Source organism: Pinus tabuliformis, chromosome 5_2 (genome assembly GCF_031772625.1).
Source record: "Pinus tabuliformis cultivar Carrire ecotype Pingquan chromosome 5_2, CPIR1, whole genome shotgun sequence".
Lineage (NCBI taxonomy): Eukaryota > Viridiplantae > Streptophyta > Pinopsida > Pinales > Pinaceae > Pinus > Pinus tabuliformis.
Genome location: NC_142306.1, coordinates 129,167,182 through 129,185,339, shown reverse-complemented (window position 1 = coordinate 129,185,339; position 18,158 = coordinate 129,167,182). Strand labels below are relative to the sequence as shown.

The window sequence follows — 18,158 nt, the reverse complement described above, 5'->3', positions numbered from 1 at the left end:
CTGTGCTCTAGTAATACTCCACACTGAGCATTACTCTGATTATCCAGCATCGGTCCTTGTGTTGATGCTAGGCCTCCTCACCCAACATCCTCTGCACTGTTGTACTGCTGCCCATGGCCTTGCCACTGCCACTGCTGCATCTGTACGACAGCTCCCTCTGCATCCGTGCTGCTGCTGGTCCATCCTCCCAGCATTGCATCTGCACTGCATCCCTGCATCGTGCTGCCCATAGCACTGGCACTGCTAAATGCTGCACTGCAACTCAGTTACTGAGAAGTAACCCAACTCTGACATCCCTGTCAGGCTAGAGACACTCCCGATGCTGAAGCTCCCTCTGCCGCTAACAAGTGCTCCCTCTACTAACCTCTGCGCTGCTGCAACAACTCCCTGTGTCTCGCACCGTTGCACACCTCTCTGTGCCATTTTGCACTGGTGCAACACTCCCGTGCCACTCGCACTATTGCAGCCTGCAAGCCTTGTGCTGTCCTGGGACTCCCGCACTGTAGCACTCTTTGCTGCTCCATCTACATCTATCTTTACTGACATCCGCCAGTCCTGCTACTCCTCTTTGAGGCTCCCGTAGCAAGGTGTAATCCAAGAGGTTGGGTACCTCAAGGATCGTGCCCCTCAACGCCTGTAGTCCTCCTGACTACAGTTCGATGTCTCCCCACTTCTTCTCAAGTGGCACATGAGCACTCATGGCACAAAATAGACAGGATCCTGGCCTTCCAAATGACGAAGTTTGATGCCCCATCCAACCCGTCCTAATCAAGTAGTCCATTCATGGTCATCTCCCTACTATTCTGTCGACTCCTCTGAGTCTCTCTACTTCCCGTCTAGAAGTTCTCAGTTCAACTCCTCCGAGCCTCTCTACTTCCCTTTCGGAAGTTCTTGGTTCAACTCCTCCGAGTCTCTCTACTTCCCGTCTGGAAGTTCTCGGTTCGACTCCTCCGAGTCTCTCTACTTCCCGTTTGGAAGTTCTTAGTTCGACTCTTGCTGAGTCTCCTCTACTTCATGTCTGGAAGTTCTTGGTTCGACTCTTTCGAGTCTCTCTACTTCCTGTCTGGAAGTTCTCGGTTCGACTCCTCTGAGTCTCTCTACTTCCCTCCTGGAAGTCCTCTGTTCGACTCTTGCTGAGTCTCTCAACTTCCCGTCTGGAAGTTCTTGGTTCGACTCCCTCTGAGTCTCGATTTCCCTTCTGGAAATTCCTTTGCCAACGTCAAGTTGCCCCACTCCAATCGTCTGTGCAACTACACCACTGATCCGGATTCCTTGGCTAGAAATCTGCCTCGGCAACAACTCCCTCCGCCTTTGTCTTGCCCTGTTAGGTATTGTTCTAACGACAGTACCCCACCAGATTCACTCCGCAAATTACCCACAAACTCCTATACCCTAGCAACTGAAGGATTGAGCCACTTGGCTCTGTGCAATCCCGACACCGGCAAATCAGCTCCCCCAGCCAACTGCGTTCACCCTCCTGGCCTCTGCGTGGCTCTGCGTGAGCCTGATTTTGCCTCCCTTAGCCTTTGCGCTTCCCTTCTCTGGCCCAGAATGATGACGCAGTCACTCTGCATCACTCCTTCCTCTGTCGCCTTCTGCAAGGATCAACTTTGTCACTCGGGACAGCTAAATCTATTGCAAATGCTCTGCTCGACTGATGCCTTCAGTTTTCCTATGATCTGCAACCACGCTCTAATACCATGTTGAAATTTCTAATTCTAACTCGTTAGAAATTCTTCTTGTACTATCTGGTTTATTTCTTCCTACTTGTTTAATTACTTAACAAGTTATTTAGCATGTAAATACTGAAAATAAGCACAAGTACAGTATCAACATCTACAGATCATCAACTGAAAGAAAACAAGCACACAAGTGACACTGTTATTTTTGGACTGTAATATCCCTAACTCGAAATATTCCTCAAACCCCAGCAAAATCTCAACCAGAAAAACGTACAAGTGGTATAGCATCTGAGAAAATCACAGAGATATAATAACAGTAGTGCAACAACAAGAATAAATGTAATATAAACAGATACTCAAGAAATGCAGCAACAAATGCTAAGCCATTTTATTATACTGAGTAGTAGAATAAGTACAGGAGGTGATCAGGAAGATGGCACCTCAACTTGCACAAGGCAAGTGAAGAAATACACTCAGAATAGCAAAGGAATGGCTTCTCTCTGAACTGCATCCGAGCTGCTGGAAAATTGCTGTGCTGCTACTGTTGCTGGAAATCAAATGAGGATTTGGGGCTGTTCCCCTCCTCAGAAAAGGCTGAAACTCTGGAATCGGACTCTACTCAAGAAACCCAGAAAAACCCAGAAAGCTTTTCTAAAATGGCCGACCTTCGAAAATCATCCCCTCGGGGATCTGCGCAGCCCCTCAATGCTCTGCGCTGCCACTGAAGAAACCCCTCTAGAACTCTGCCTGAGACTGCCAAAAATCCTCCAATATGCAAGGGCTGGTCCCCTGCTCAATCACCCAGCACAAATCCTCCTGCAAAACCCCAATCCAAAACTCTTGCCAAAAAGAATTGCGTCACCCCCCTCAATGCTGCGTAGTCATCCAAGATGCTCAATCCTCCTGCCAAAATGCTGCTGAAACTACTGCAAAATTATTGATGGGAATACCTTGCCCAAGCAGGCACTCGAAGTCCCCTGGGGCTAAGGGTGAGATCTCCAAACGGAGACACTCGATGCACTAAACAGTGCTGCAGACTAGCTAAACAGCCAGCGTGCTCTAAGTCGAAGTGACTAGCTCAAATGCACATAATCGGATGCCAAAATGAGGAAGCTCCTCTTTCTTTTATAGCCTTCGCCTCTCTCAATCCCAAGGCCCACCTTCTCCAGCGTAATTCCTCTCTTGCCACGTGTTTCTTCCCTTCTGTGCAGTCCCTCCAAGTGTTTGCGTGGGCTCCATCTCTGCATCCCCCTTTGGCCCCCTTGGCTCCCCTTTAAGTCACAACATTGTGCTACTAGGAGTGACTTTTATTCTAAAGGTGAGTCATGTCCCCTTTCTCTCTCCTTTTTTATTCATAAATAACTATAGAAGGCAAAAATAAGCGAAATCGAATATTCCAATTAGCCATGGCTAATTAGGAATATTACAGTCTCCCCCGGAAAAATGTTGCTTGTCCTCGAGCAACTGAAGTGATGGATGCTGCAATATTTTCTCACTCTCCCAAGTGGCATCCTCATCCGGCAAATTATTCCACCTCACCAAGAATTCCTGGACCGTCCTACTTCGCAGCTGCCTCTCCCTGGTATCAATAATAGCCTCTGGCTGCAACACCAAATGCCCCTCGTCATTCATGGGTGATAGCTCATTTGTCACTGTCACCTGCTACCCCAATGCCTTCTTTAGGCATGATACATGAAAAACGTTATGAATCTTGCTGTCTTGGGGCAGCTCCAACTCATATGCGACCTGTCCAATCCTACGTATCACCTTGTATGGCCCATAAAAGCGGGGCTTGAGCTTCTTAGCCCCCTTCTGCTTTAGTGACGATCGTTTGTATGGCTGTAATCGTAAGTAGACCATGTCCCTTACCTCAAACTGTCTCTCCACCCGACCCATGTCACCATACAGCTTTTGCTAGTTCTGCGCTGTAGCCATGTTATCCTTGAGAGCTCGGAGGATATCTTGACTCTCTTGGATCCAACCATGCCCTCTGCTGCCCACTGACATAGTTATGCAAGTAGCCCTCCAGCCACTTGTTAACTACCTCTGTTTGTCCGTCTGTCTGTGGGTGATAACTGGTATTTGGTGTCAACTCCGTCTCCACTAACCGAAAAAGCTCTTGCCAAAACCCACCCATGAAATGGCTATCCCTGTCACTGACGATGGTCTTAGGAAGACCATGTAGCCTGAAGACCTCTCTGAAGAACAGCTCAGCCACTTGTACTGCTGTGTAGTGTGCGGATATGGCAAAGAAATGTGCGTACTTCGTCAGCCGGTCAATGACGACAAAGATACAATCCTTGCCCTGTACCATGGGCAACCCTGTGATGAAGTCCATCGAAATACTCTCCCATTTCCCCTCTGAAATGGGAAGAGGCTGCAATAAACCCGCGGGATGGCTCATCTCCCCCTTGTTCCTCTGGCAAACATCGCACTCCCGGATATGTTGGAGTACGTCCTCCTTGAGGCCCTTCCATGAGAACCTCTCTCTGATGGCCCTGTAGGTTTTGGTAAACCCCTGATGGCCGGCCAATGGTGAATCATGTGATGCTTGGAGTATCTTCTTCTTGAGCTGAGATCCCTCAATCAAGAAGATTCGATCCCTGTAGTAGATGATCTCATCGACTACCCTGTACCTGTCATCTGCCACCTGCCCATCCAAAACCTCACATGCAAACCTGTCCTTGGAGTACTCTACTAAGAGTCGAGCCCTCCAGTTTGTGTCCAAGCTCATAAGAGACAATGTGGCTGGTCTACGTGAAAGAGCATCTGTTACCACGTTGTTCTTACCCTTGACATACTCAATGTCAAAGTCATATGCTTGGATCTTGTTGATCCACTTCTGCTGCCTCTCCTGTAGTTGCTTCTGCTCCACAAAGAATTTGAGGCTGTTGTGATCAGTCCTCACCCTGAACCTGTTACCCACTAAATACTGCTGGAACTTGGCTAATGCATGCATGATGGCCAGCATCTCCTTGTCGTATATAGAATACAACCTCTCGTGCGGAAGGAGCTTCCGGCTCTCATAGGCTATAGGGTGACCTCCCTGCATCAATACTGCACCGATCCCCTCTCCCGACGTGTCACACTCCAAAACAAATGGCTGCATGAAATCTGGCAATGCAAGCATTGGGCAGCTGCTCATAACCTCCTTGAGCCTGTTAAAGGCTCGCTGCGCTGTATCCGACCAACTGAAAGCCCCCTTCCTCGTCAAATCTGTCAGGGGTGCAGCAAGCTGTGAGAAACTCTTGACGAACTTTCGGTAGTAAGTACAAATGCCAATGAATCCCCGAAGTTCTGTCACGTTTCTCGGCTCCGACCACTCTCTAATGGCCCTGATCTTCTCCTTGTGGACTCTCACTTCGTCCACCCCTATGATGTGCGCCAAATACGACGTCTTCATCAACCCAAACTCACACTTGGAGAGTTTGGCATAGAACTGCTACTCCTGCAAGATGCGCAACACTGTCTCAATGTGCTGGAGATGCTCCTCCCAAGTCTTGCTGTAAATGAGAATGTCATCAAAGAATACCAACACAAACTTCCTCAAGTGACTGTGGAAGATGTGATTCATGCAAGACTGAAATGTGGCGGGGGCGTTGGTTAGGCCAAAGGGCATCACCAAGAACTGAAAGTGCCCATAGTGACACCTGAAGGCGGTCTTGGGAATGTCCTGCTCCCTCACGCGAATCTGATGGTACCCAGATTTCAAATCAATCTTTGAGAAGAACGGTGCTCCCCTCAACTCATCCATCAACTCGTCGATCCTGGGTATGGGGTACCTGTTCTTCAGTGTCTTCTTGTTCAAGGCCTTGTAGTGAATGCACATTCTCAATGTGCCGTCCTTCTTCTTCACCAACACCACGGACGAAGCGAAAGGACTCGTGCTCGGCCGAATGTGCCCAAGAGCCAGCAACTCATGGATAACCCGCTCAATCTCATCCCGATAGGCCTTGGGGTGCCTATAGGGGGTGGTAATCACTGCCTATATGCCCTGCTCAAGCTCAATGGTGTGCTCAAAGCCGCAGTCCGGTGGCTGTCCTGGTGGAATCTCTCCAAACACTATGGCATACCGGTCAAGGATGGACTGTATCTCTGGATGTACCATCTGCCCTGGAGTCCTTGCCTCTGATGCACGCAGCTCCACTGCCCACTCCATGTCTCCCTTACGGAAGACTGCCTCCATCCGATGAGCCGAAACAGTCTGAGGCGGATATGTGTGCTGTCCCTGTATCTTCTCATGCTTCCCTGTCTTCTCATCATCCCACTCCATCTGTAGGGTCTTCCAATCTGTCGTGACCTTCCCTAGAGTGATAAGCCACTAAACACCCAGTATCACATTGGTGTTCGAAATATTGACCACGAAAAAGTGGTCAGTCAATGTGTAGGTGCCCATCGTCACTGACAGCTCTGGAACATAGCGAGCACACATCATTGTCTGATCTCCTGGGACCAAGACTGAAAACCCATCGAAGCTCTCTGTCTGTAAACCTCTCCGCTCAACCATCTGGGCATCGATGTTGTGGGTTGCCCCACTGTCAACCAAAAATGATACTCGCTGGCCACGTACTGTGCCCCGTACGCGTAGCGTTAGACACTTGGGAACTCCTCGCGATGCTGTAAGGGCCCCTCCTGTAGTTGCAAAAGATGCACCACCTGCTGCTGGCGGTGGAGGTGGCAAAGGTCCCTGCACGACATGACTATCTCCTGCCTCCACATCATCCTCATCATCCTCTTCCCCACTGCTCTTGGAGAAGACCTCAATAAAATGTGCTTTGCCAGCAAAACATCTATGTCCTGGTGCCCACGGTTCTTGATAGGTGAAGCACAACCACTTCTTCTTGAGCTCCCTCCTGGCATCATCGTCAATCTGTGCTTGTCCTGGATTGCCCTGTGGAGGTGGAACCCTCACATCCTTCCCCTTAGACTGGAAAGTCTGTCTCTAGGGATAAGGTGTCCGGGTCCTAGGTAAGACATCCTGTAAGTCCTGGGTCCTGCTAATAGCGTCCTGGAGTGTGGCTAGTCTGGTGGATCGGACTAAACCTCGAAGTGGGTTTGCTAACCCCTCAACATACATATAGATCCTCCGTGCCGTGGATAGATCTGGCACCATCACTGAGACCCTCAAGAAATCTGCAATGTAGGTCTCTGGGCTCCCTGTCTGTTTGAGCCTCGTCAGCTCAACAAAATGCTGCTCTGGATCCCTCCGGTGAAATCGCTCCATCAATCTCCTGGTGAACTCGGCATATGTCGTCATTGTGGATTGTCCGAGTGTAACCATCCCATGAAACCACCAATCCTGAGCCTCACCATCCAAATGCAATGTTGCCACCTTGATGGCCTCTGTCTCCGACATCTGGTTAAGCTAGAAATAAATGTCCAGCTTCTCCACCCAAGACTTTGCCGAACTGTTTGATGAACCATCAAACATAGGCAAGTGGAATCTACTCGCTGCACGGTGCGTGTCACCATCATGGTAATGCCGGTACCCTCTATGATGGTCGCGGGGTCTACTATCCCGCTGGAGCTGAACAAAGTCTCTGAATGAAAAAGCATCCCTGAACTCCTGCCCATAGGCCTGGTACTCTGCAAAATAATCACCCATATGACTGGGCTCTACCTCCTGCTGGGCTACGGCCCCCGTGTCTACTCCTAAGAAAGTGGGCATGGTAGAGCGTGTAGGGGCATGCAAGGCCACCCGCTGCGTAGTATCACACGGCTCGGGTAAATGGTGGGATGCACCCGATCCCTCACCAACATGGAAAACGCGTGGGCTCTCATGCTGTCTAACCTCTACTGCTGTGAATGTCTGCCCCATCACCTCAATCTGCCTCGACAGATCTTGCACTGATTTGAGGATCATATCCACAAATCTCTTCCCATCCTCGTCTGCCATCTGATCCTTCTGCTCTGCGTCCACCACAGGCTCCTCCTGTTCTGTGTCCTCTACTTGAACATAGTCTCCCTCTCCGTGGGTGTTCTCCAACCTATGCTCACTGTCTCTATATTTCCTACCTTCGTAACAGATGTAGGGTTTCTCCCTCGGTGTCATACACTGCTAGCTCCACAGGCTGAGCCAGATCTATGCTCTGATACCACTGTAATATCGCTAACCCAGAATATTCCTCAAACCCCAGCAAAATCTCAACCAGAAAAACGTACAAGTGGTATAGCAACCGAGAAAATCACAGAGATATAATAACAGTAGTGCAACAACAAGAATAAATTTAATATAAACAGATACTCAAGAAATGCAGTGAGAAATGCTAAGCCATTTTATTATACTGAGTAGTAGAATAAGTACAGGAGGTGATCAAGAAAATGGCACCTCAACTTGCACAAGGCAAGTGAAGAAATACACTCAAAATAGCAAAGGAATAGCTTCTCTCTGAACTACGTCCCAGCTGCTGGAAAACTGCCGTGCTACTGCTGTTGCTGGAAATCAAATGAGGATTTGGGGCTGTTTCCCTCCTCAGAAAAGGCTGAAACTCTGGAATCGTTCTCTACTCAAGAAACCTAGAAAAACCCAGAAAGCTTTTCTGAAATGGCCGACCTCCGAAAATCACCCCCTTGGGGATCTGCGCAGCCCCTCAATGCTTTGCGCTGCCACTGAAGAAACCCCTCCAGAACTCTGCCGGAAACTCTGCCAAAAATCCTCCAATATGCAAGGGCTGGTCCCTTGCTCAATCACCCAGCACAAATCCTCCAGCAAAACCCTAATCTAAAACTCCTGCCAGAAAGAACTACATCATCCCCCTCAGTGCTGCGCAGTCATCCAAGATGCTCAATTCTCCTGCCAAAATGCTGCTGAAACTACTACAAAATTACTGATGGGAATACCTTGTCCGAGTAGGCACTCGAAGTCCCCCGGGGCTAAGGGTGAGATCTCCAAACGGAGACACTCGATGCATTAAACAGTGCTGCAGACTAGCTGAACAGCCAGCGTGCTCTAAGTCAAAGTGACTAGCTCAAATGCACATAATCAGATGCCAAAATGAGGAAGCTCCTCTTTCCTTTATAGCCTTTGCCTCTCTCAATCCCAAGGCCCACCTTCTCCAGCGTAATTCCTCTCTTGCCACGTGTTTCTTCCCTTATGCGCAGTCCCTCCAAGTGTCTGTGTGGGCTCCATCTCTGCGTCCCCCTTTGGCCCCCTTGGCTCCCCTTTAAGTCACAATGTTGTGCTACTAGGAAGTGACTTTTATTCTAAAGGTGAGTCATGTCCCCTTTCCCTCACCTTTTTTATTCATAAATAACTATAGAAGGCAAAAATAAGCAAAATCGAATATTCCAATTAGCCATGGCTAATTAGGAATATTACATGGACCGATGTTCCCTGAAAAAACCCAATGCGAGAAAACCGGTGCAGCTATTCAGAGGTTTATATTATTATGCAGTTTATTTGAGTACAACCGGTTGCCTAAACTGGCACACTCGATAGAGAAAAATATATGGCAACAGTACCTCTATATCCGGAAACAAGTATTCAGAAACCCTGTCCCATGAAACCCTCTCCGGCACAACTGAAGCTCAGCGCTGGCCCTTCTGGCCTCTCCGTCAGCCTCCTGCTGACCTGTGTCAACCCTAGGATTCTCTGCGTCACCCCTCTGAGGCACTGTGCAGTGTCTGGGAGCCTTTGCGTCACTCTCTCTGCCCTTTGCATGGATGACGCAATCTCTCCGGGCTTTGCGTTGTCTCTGCTGGGCTCTGCGTAGCTTGGACTGATTGCTGCTCTGGCTCTCTCCGCTTCTGTGCTAGTCTCCCTGTATTTTCCCTGCCTCTCTGCCTCGTACTCACTGCCCCTCCTTGCTGATCACTGATTCAACTTTGCTTAGCAACCCCGTTCTAGCAAAATGAATGACTGATCACTCTGGTGCGTTCTCCAACTGACCCTCAAGCCTCCTCTTATACTTTTCTCGTTGATCCATCAACGGCCGAGATTAAATCTCTAATCAACGGCTAAGATTAGATTTGGCTTGATCCATGACTTTTGGAACCTTCTAACCTAGTTTTATATTAATACCCATTAATATTTTATTTTTCTTAAGTTTAGACTTAGTAACTCCATTAAAAATATTATATATTTTAATATCTACCAAACCGGTTAGAATCTACCCAAACCATTACTGGGTCTTGGAGATCTCATGTGCTTTAGCCTCTCCACCAATTTTCATGGCTAGAGCACATCCGATGCTACCCAAATCAACAGCTTCCTTTATGATAGCCACTGTAGGTGAATGAGAGAGGTCATTGGTAATTGAGAAAATGGAAGATTGAGAAGACAACAGAGAAAAAAGCGAAGTTTGCTGCCCTAGACAAATTTAACTCCTGTCAAAACAGCCAAAAGTGTTTCTCCCATGTTACCTCAGATAGGTATGTTATTCAGTAATCTTTAAATATGGTCCGTACTGGTCCAAAAATTTGCTAACAGAAACAGACAGAAATAGTGAATAGAAGAAGGGGGTAGGGACTATAGGGCCCGATTTAGGGTTTGTGAGATTGTTTTTTTCTTGGATTTGCTGGTGGTCCCATTGCTGCTAATGGTCAAGAAATGTTCCCAGTCATCTCCTTATTTGGGAAAACATTGGGTAGGAATGCAAGAAAATCAATTATCCTATCTAAGGGTATCGAGCAGTTTGCCAAGGCCCAAGTTTGATCACTCATGACATGGTAGCATAAAGTGTAAACTTGTTGCAGTTGGTAAAATATGGAAAGAAAGGAAAATGATAAAAAGGTAAATAAAATGATTAAATATTAAGTGAAAAATTATAGGTACTTCCCAAAATCATAAAGATAGGTAGGACTGATATTGATGGGTATCTCCTTTCAGTCCAGCTGCAACCGTGTCAAAATCGATATGTAGTCAATGGAAATTTTAAGAATTTATTTTAGTTGAAAGTTGAAACTGTATATTGACGTTCATGAATATAGTGGACCTTGTAAGATTCCTTGAAAATCTCCTTTTATGTATTTTACTAATATATTTTCTCCTTTTATGTATTTTACTAATATATTTTTTCTTAGTAATAAAAAGACACCACACTACAAGTATGATTTTCTTGCAAGCCTTGTTGGAAAATGAATTTAAAATTGTCATTATCAGTTGGATTTATGATGCTATAATGTTTTCTTATATAGTCTTATCTCTTGAATTTTGTTTTCAGTGTCACAGTTTATTCCTTTTAGAATGTTTTCACTCTATAGGTGAAATATATTGCAAAAGTTTTTACTGACAGGATTTTTTGTAGGTTTCCATCATTGATGAGCGGATAGAAGAGGATCTCTTTGCAATGCTTGACATGGAAACTGATTCAAGGTAGATACCCGCTTTTAATTTTTTCTGTTGTGCAATTTTTTTGGGTGTATGTGTGCGTGAGAGAGAGAGAGAGAGAGATTATTAAACTATCCATCAAACCAGCTAACCTGTGGGACAATTAGTCAAATAAATAGGGAAATGAAAAGAACAAGATGAAGATGAGGGCTAGGGAATGGTACAAAAAAGTTTTGGACTACTGATCTGCAATTGGCCTTCTTTCCTCTATGTTTCGAATAATCTACCCTGCTGTAGCAGTTTCCAAAAACTCTTCTGTTAAGTGCATCCTTCTCAGTGCTTGCTTTGATGTTTCTTTCACTCCTCCTGGAATGCTGACTCACAACTTCTGAGTTACAGATTTGTTCTCTTCCTGATGTGGTTATTTGTCTTCCAAAGCAACAAGAAATGTTGTTTGGTCTCCACCTCTCCTGACATGGATACCTGATATATCCATTTTTCTCATTCTTTGTTACCTTCCTTTTTCACGTCTTAGTCTATGAGAGCCAGTCAATGATTTGGATTGGATCGCTATATTGTTTGTCCTCCTCTTGATGCTTTCAGGGTGGAAAAATCAGCTTACAGGAGCAGTTTTATGGGAAGGAACCAACGTGGTGAATTGGAGTCAGAAACCTCTCGGGGCCAGTTTGAGGCCTTAAACATCCTTTTTTGGGGGTAAGCTTTTGCTGCTTAAGCGTTGCACCCCATGGAATTATTCTACGCTTGAACATTTTCCAATGGTGCAAGAATTGTGTCAATTGGAGTTCGGACACAAAAGTTATACCACCTGGGAGTTGACCTATCATGTTTCATCACCATAATTTGAGAGGATGCCATGCTATTTCTTGTTAATCATGGAGAAGGAGCTAGCCACGTGGGCCCTATGGAAAAAAACTCTTGAAGGGTCAAGTTGTAACTCACATTGAGGGTCGAATAGGTCAAATTAAACCCCTAATCAAGCAGAGGAAAAGGGGTTCTATTCTATTTTAGTGCATTTTGTTTCATAGTAGAGAAGAGTAGCTAGGAGTGGATAGAGAGAGGGGAGAACAAAGAGAGTTTGTGTTTTCTAGCATCCCACGGGCCACAAGTCTCACTCCTTTGTATTTGCACCATTTCCATTCAAAGAAAGAGAGATACCAGGTTATCAGAACTAGATCGAATTTGAATGAATCAGCTAGTTTCACTGTTTTCGAGGGAAAATTGGTTTGAACTGGTGTCACGAACCGAGAAAGGCCTATTTGCCACCAAACCAACCAATTTTGTACAATGCCACCAAGGACACTTTGAACATATTTTCTTTAGAAAAAACAATAATTTATGATTGGCAAAGCCTAGTATTTGACCTATTGCCTTACTAATGATATGCAATCAATGGTAATGTTAAATTCTCAAAGTGAAAATGACATTCTCCTTTATCTGTCATTTTCATCCTTAAATTTTTGACATTACCATTAATTGACTCGGGATATTTGAGAGTGGTTTCAACCTCATTAGATTTCATATGGAGAAACTAGAATTCTATATCCCACTCAAAGTCCAGTAGACTTAACAATTTTTCAAGGTTTCAGGATTGGGCTGATTGCAACGTTTCTGTTGGATTTTGTCATGTATGAGGGTATGGAATTCACATCTAATCAAGACCACCAAGCCCTATGTACCTTGATTTTAGTGGCATCGATTGTTGAATTCCTCTATCATTACCCTACTAAATATGTAGCCATCACTCAAACAAAGTCTTCCCTTGACATGCTCAACTTTTTGTATCTTATTTTAATGCTTAGATGTTGGTATTGATGACGAATATCCCAATATAGGTAATAATTTTGATGATATGTAGCTATTTGTTATAGCGTGATTTTTTTGGATGTTAGAGGTCATCGAGGGCTTGTTTTTTGGTGTATTTTTGGTTTAGAGATGGATTGCACTTTGTGCTATTTTGGTTATGTGCATCGCTACATGGTTTATAAATGAGAAATTTTGTTTATTTTTGTATAAATGCTTCAGATTCATATGGATGCACATGAATATATATGCTTTTATTTAAAATTTGAATATTGTACATGTTTTTGGTTGACGGGTTATTTGGTTTGGTTTTCTTACTGGTCCCAGTTTGGTTCTGAACAGTTCCCAATACAAGGGGTCTACTGGTTCGATCAATGATTTAGTTTTGATAACATTGGAGGAGGTTCACCTTTTGTTAAACCCTCTATAAGCCCCATGTTAACTTTGAAACCCCTTATTAAGCCCTAGATATTGAGTGACTGCATTCTATTGTTATATTGTTATGTAGGCTAGAAACTTTCAAGGTACCCATTTTACTACAATTATATGTTTTGTCTCCTATATACACACACACACTAAGGAGACCTAGTCATAGGACTAATCAAATATTGTATTGTACATTGTGTTTATTGTAAAATGAGGTTTCCCCTCGAAGACGACTATAATTATTGGTTTTGTATCATTTTTAAGGCATGAGGTTCATAACATTTTCTATCAGAGCATACGAACCTAGTGTTTTGCTGCTTCAAACAGGTTAACATTTGATATCATAGCTTTTTTGGGAGGTTTTGGTGGTGAAACTTGGAAAATATTGAGGAGAAATCTCCAGGGACATTTGGTTCAAATTTCAGATCTTGGTTCATAGATATCTTTAAAGAAGTTAGGGTTTCTTAATGCTCTTGAAATTAGTTTCAAATAGGTCAGTTTGGAATTTTCGCTATAATTTTTCTTTCTGGGAGGTATCAGACAGTGAAACTTGAACAATATTGAGGAGAAATCTCATGGAACATCTAGTTCATATTTCATATCTTGGTTCGCTATACTTTTGGATATATGCTCTAAGGAAGTTAGGGTTCCTAAATGCTCTTGAAATCAATTTCAAACATCAATATCATCTATGTCAATGGATCTCCATAAAGTTGTCATCGATAATTCTAAGGCATTTGCACTAATCCCAAACAATCTTCCACCAACTTGAGATCATCACTATGCTATTCATTTGCAATCGGGAATTGTACTAGAGATAAATGAACAAGGGAAAATCGTACTAGAAGCAAAAACAATCATTGAAACAAAGATTAAGTAGCCGACTAGTAATTGTGTAGTACCTAATCAAACAGAAGAACTTACCAATGGAAGTGATGACATGGGAGGTGACTTAGTCACGTAAAATCACTAGCAATTAATCGAGCGTTGAGGAGAACACTTATTTGAAGCAGAGGGGCATGTTAAGCCATATATAAGCCCCATGTTAACTGTAAAACCCCTTATTAATCCCTAGATATTGAGTGATTACATTTCTATTGTTATATTGTTATGTGGGCTAGAACCTTTTATTGTGTCATTTTATAATAATTGTACCCTTCGTCTTCATTGTATATTCTAAGGAGACTTAGTCTTAGGATCATCAAATATTGTCTTGTACATTATATTCATTGTAAAAGGAGGTTTTCCCCACAAACAAGATTGTAATTATTTGTTTCTTATTATTTTTGAGGTGCAAGGTTCATCACACCTCGCTGGGTTTTCTCTCGAAAGGGTTGGTAGGTCATATATTGGTGTTATTGTGGATTGTGAGTGATTGTTTTATGTATTATCTATTTTCCACTATAACTTACCCCCTACTAATCCTAGCCCCAACTAAGGGTAGAAGGAGGAAGTTACTAAGCTTACCCAACCTCTAAAGTGCAGTTATGGAAACGAGGTGTAATTTTTTTCGACCTTCTTCGTCTTCTTCAAAAATGAAGATGGATAACATCGTTGTGTTTGTCTTGTCGAGACCTTTCTAACGATATAAAATTTGTCTCAATCCAATTCTTAGATCAAAAGGTATGGTCATTTAAAACTAGCATATTAAATAGTGCCATGTCATTTAACCTACCACGTGGCACCGACATGGCTATCCAAGTCATACGACATGTCATCACTCACGTGGCAGTTCCACACAACTGTCGACCCGCTCATACCAAGTCCCGAATTAACCCCTTTCTAAGGCTCACATGACCCAACTATAAGATAATATATAATATATAAGTTTGATGTATTTAGGCACGAGTTGTTGAGAAAGCTATAGGGTAATAGTTAGCATAATTTCTCTTTACTTGATAACTGTTTGTGACATCTTTTTACTTTTTCTTACTTATTAGCTTCTTCTCTTGTTGTTATGTTTGTTCTTATCATCAAACAACTACCAAAGGAAGAAGAACAATAGTACACAAAAACACAAGATATAAGGTGCAAGCCAGGGCCAAAAGCTCTCCAACAGAGAGGAGAACCCGTAAATCTCTTCTCTTCTTATAGATTCTTCAATTGATGAATTCCAAGACCTCTAGACCAAGACCAATACCCTTCCAAGACCAAGTCCAACCTCTTTGATGATGTGCTTCCTTTTGTCCAAGTCAAACCCAATGAAATCTCTTCCAGCGACACAACTTCTACCCCAACAACAAAATTTCGGCCTCTACTGCAAGTCTCAAATTTTCGGCCCTCCCAGCAGCAACAACTTCCACACTTGTGAGCTTATTTAGTGTTTCCAAGACTTCTTCAGGCCTTAACTTGACTTTCTCCTTTTTCTAGGGCTTGAGGATGACCTAATTCGACCTTCTTCTTACTCCCTTTCCAAGTTTGATCCTACAACAACAAATCCATAACCCAACAACAAAAACCCTAGCTTCCTTTCTTCGCACGTGTGAAGAGAGAGAGAGAGAAAATAGCCCAAACACTTGATCCTTGTCCTTTTCCTTCTTCACTAGCCTCTTTCTTCTTCTCCTTCACTTGATTGATGAGAGAATGAATTGTTTTTCTATGTCGAGTTCCCTCCTATATATAGACTTCCTAGGTGGATGAAGATCCTCAAAGTAGGCTGACTTCTTAGCTAGTAGGGCGACTTGGTCTTGAAGGGTATTTTTGACACTTTTAAATACAAAAATAATTCTTTTTACAAGTTACAATGTGCCCGATGAGGTCTTCAACATATGACAACGACTCTTTTGACTTCTTGACCTAGGACAAACCCTAGAAGCACTCAATGGGTGCTTGACCTCTAAAATAAAAGACCTTGAGCATGAAACCCTTCTCCAAAAATAATAATAATAATTTTTTCTTTCATTTTACAATATACAAGAATAAAAAGTACATTTCATATTTATGAAGACCGAACCTAGTTACACATTTTTCAACATGGGCCCTTTATGGCGACATCATCCTGGGGGTTTATTCTCAACAGAAGTCCTCGCAGTCCCTCATTGAAACTTTCATGGACAACCCTTCCGGGCTACGTGGCAACACACACTCCACACTAAGGCTTAGCCTACCTCTTGCCCAGTAAATGAACACGTTCATGCCATACAACATTCATCCTCATTGAACGGGTCCCACACGACAAGTCACCCTGTGAAATGTATCTCAGCAAGTTCTACCATGCTTTCCGTCCAAATCTCTGGGGTCCGGATTTTGGGGTGATGTCACCAGTCCTAAACGACAGGGCAACGTCATCCATTGTCACATCCTCGACGTCATGTGCCATGTAACTATGGGACCCATCATAAAGGTTTCCTGTTTTATTTAACTAGGGGTCTTCCTTTTGTCGTTTTGTGCTGGGCATTCAACTGGCCCCACTGTGCCAAGTCACCTTGGGAATAAAATGTCGTTTGTTTCCCTTGGGACCCCTCTCGAGACTTCCAGGGACAAAGTATTGGTGTCATCTGATGATTATAAACACTTGCCCATCAATGGCCCGGGTCTTTACTTGGTTAAGCGCTTGATCATTGCGCTTTGTCATGGGGTCAAAGAGCGTTAAACCATTTCCTTCTAAAATCTTGCGCATCAGACTTAAGAATTTTAAGCCCACACCTTGTAATTGTTAATGTGCGTATAAGTGCCTTTCGCCCAGGCCTTCATTGCATAGCTTGTAGATGCACAAGGCTATATGTAGGCCTTCTCGGGCTATCCCTTAGGAGCTTTATTGAGACTCGACCATAGCTTTTAATCCAATATACACATACGTTCATATATATATATACGATTGCTAATCCTCCTAAGCTCACAATTTATAAACCAAGGTCTACTAGCCTCATCATTTTCATATATTCATTCAAATTTTTAATAGAAGTTGTTGTTGGAAAATCAAAGATATAATATTAGGGTTTGATTCTCGTTTCTTGATAATTACTTGTGAGTGTGTTGGCTTCTTTTACTTCTCTATTATCTCATCTTTCATCAAGCAATTACCATATTATGTGTGTATGAAGATCACAAAACAAGAGACACAAGATATAGGAAAATGCTAGTGAAAAACCCCACTCAAGGGGAAAACCCATTCAATAGTATTCTTTGAGACTCTTTACCCTAGACCAAGACCAGACATTCCCTCCACACCATGTCAGCCTCCCAGATCTTCTACCCCTTCCAGCAACTTCGACTAGGCAACAACTTCCGACGACATGCAGCGTCCGACAATAGCGAAATCTTAGGAGACTTCGATCTCCCAACCCAGGCGACAAAATAGAGAGAGAGAGGCACCAAAATCTCAATTTTCTTCCTCTATAGACTTCCCCAAACTCGCACTCCTTTCGACCTCCCAACAACAGACTTCGCACTTCTCCAACTCTTCTTGAGATATCAAACTTGCTTGAGAGTGGATACACCAAATGACTTCGACCTCCTTGTATATATAGGCTTCTTGTGGGTCGAATGAGGGTCCTTAGGCTGACATGATGTGGAGGGTGCATAATTCATTTTTGACTTGATACACAACCTTTTTACATGATTCAAAAGCCCAAGAAGGGTCTCTTTGAATGTACAACGACTCTATAAACTCAATAGTAATCCTAGGAGTTTACAATGGGGACATTGACTAACATAATGATGACCCAAGCATGAAACCCATGCTTTAATAAGTCATTATTACAATAATAAAAATTATTTTCTTTGTTCTTTTGAAAAGTACATTTCATAATGACTCAAGGACATTATTGAAGACCAAACGTAGTTACATTTTCTAACACTCCCTCTTAACTAGGGAGGTATTCATAATGTACACATACAATGGAAGATCTCGAACTATATGATAACATGAAGAACTTTTAGGCACCGCAATGCCATGGACTAGATTCTTGACCAGGGAAGTTTATCCATGTGGGACTAAGGTGGACTCAAGCTTTCAGCCC

At 43.7% G+C, this 18,158-nt stretch overlaps 1 protein-coding gene across 1 annotated transcript in view; it reads left to right on the top strand.

Moving 5' to 3' along the window:
* The window catches only part of SWEETIE (HEAT repeat-containing protein), a 541,573-nt gene that overhangs the window by 299,352 nt on the left and 224,063 nt on the right, over positions 1 to 18,158 (top strand). The window contains exon 30 of the mRNA XM_089436034.1: positions 10,928 to 10,995. Within this exon, the coding sequence (XP_089292160.1) occupies positions 10,928 to 10,995 (68 nt within the window). The remainder of the gene's footprint in view (positions 1 to 10,927; positions 10,996 to 18,158) is intronic.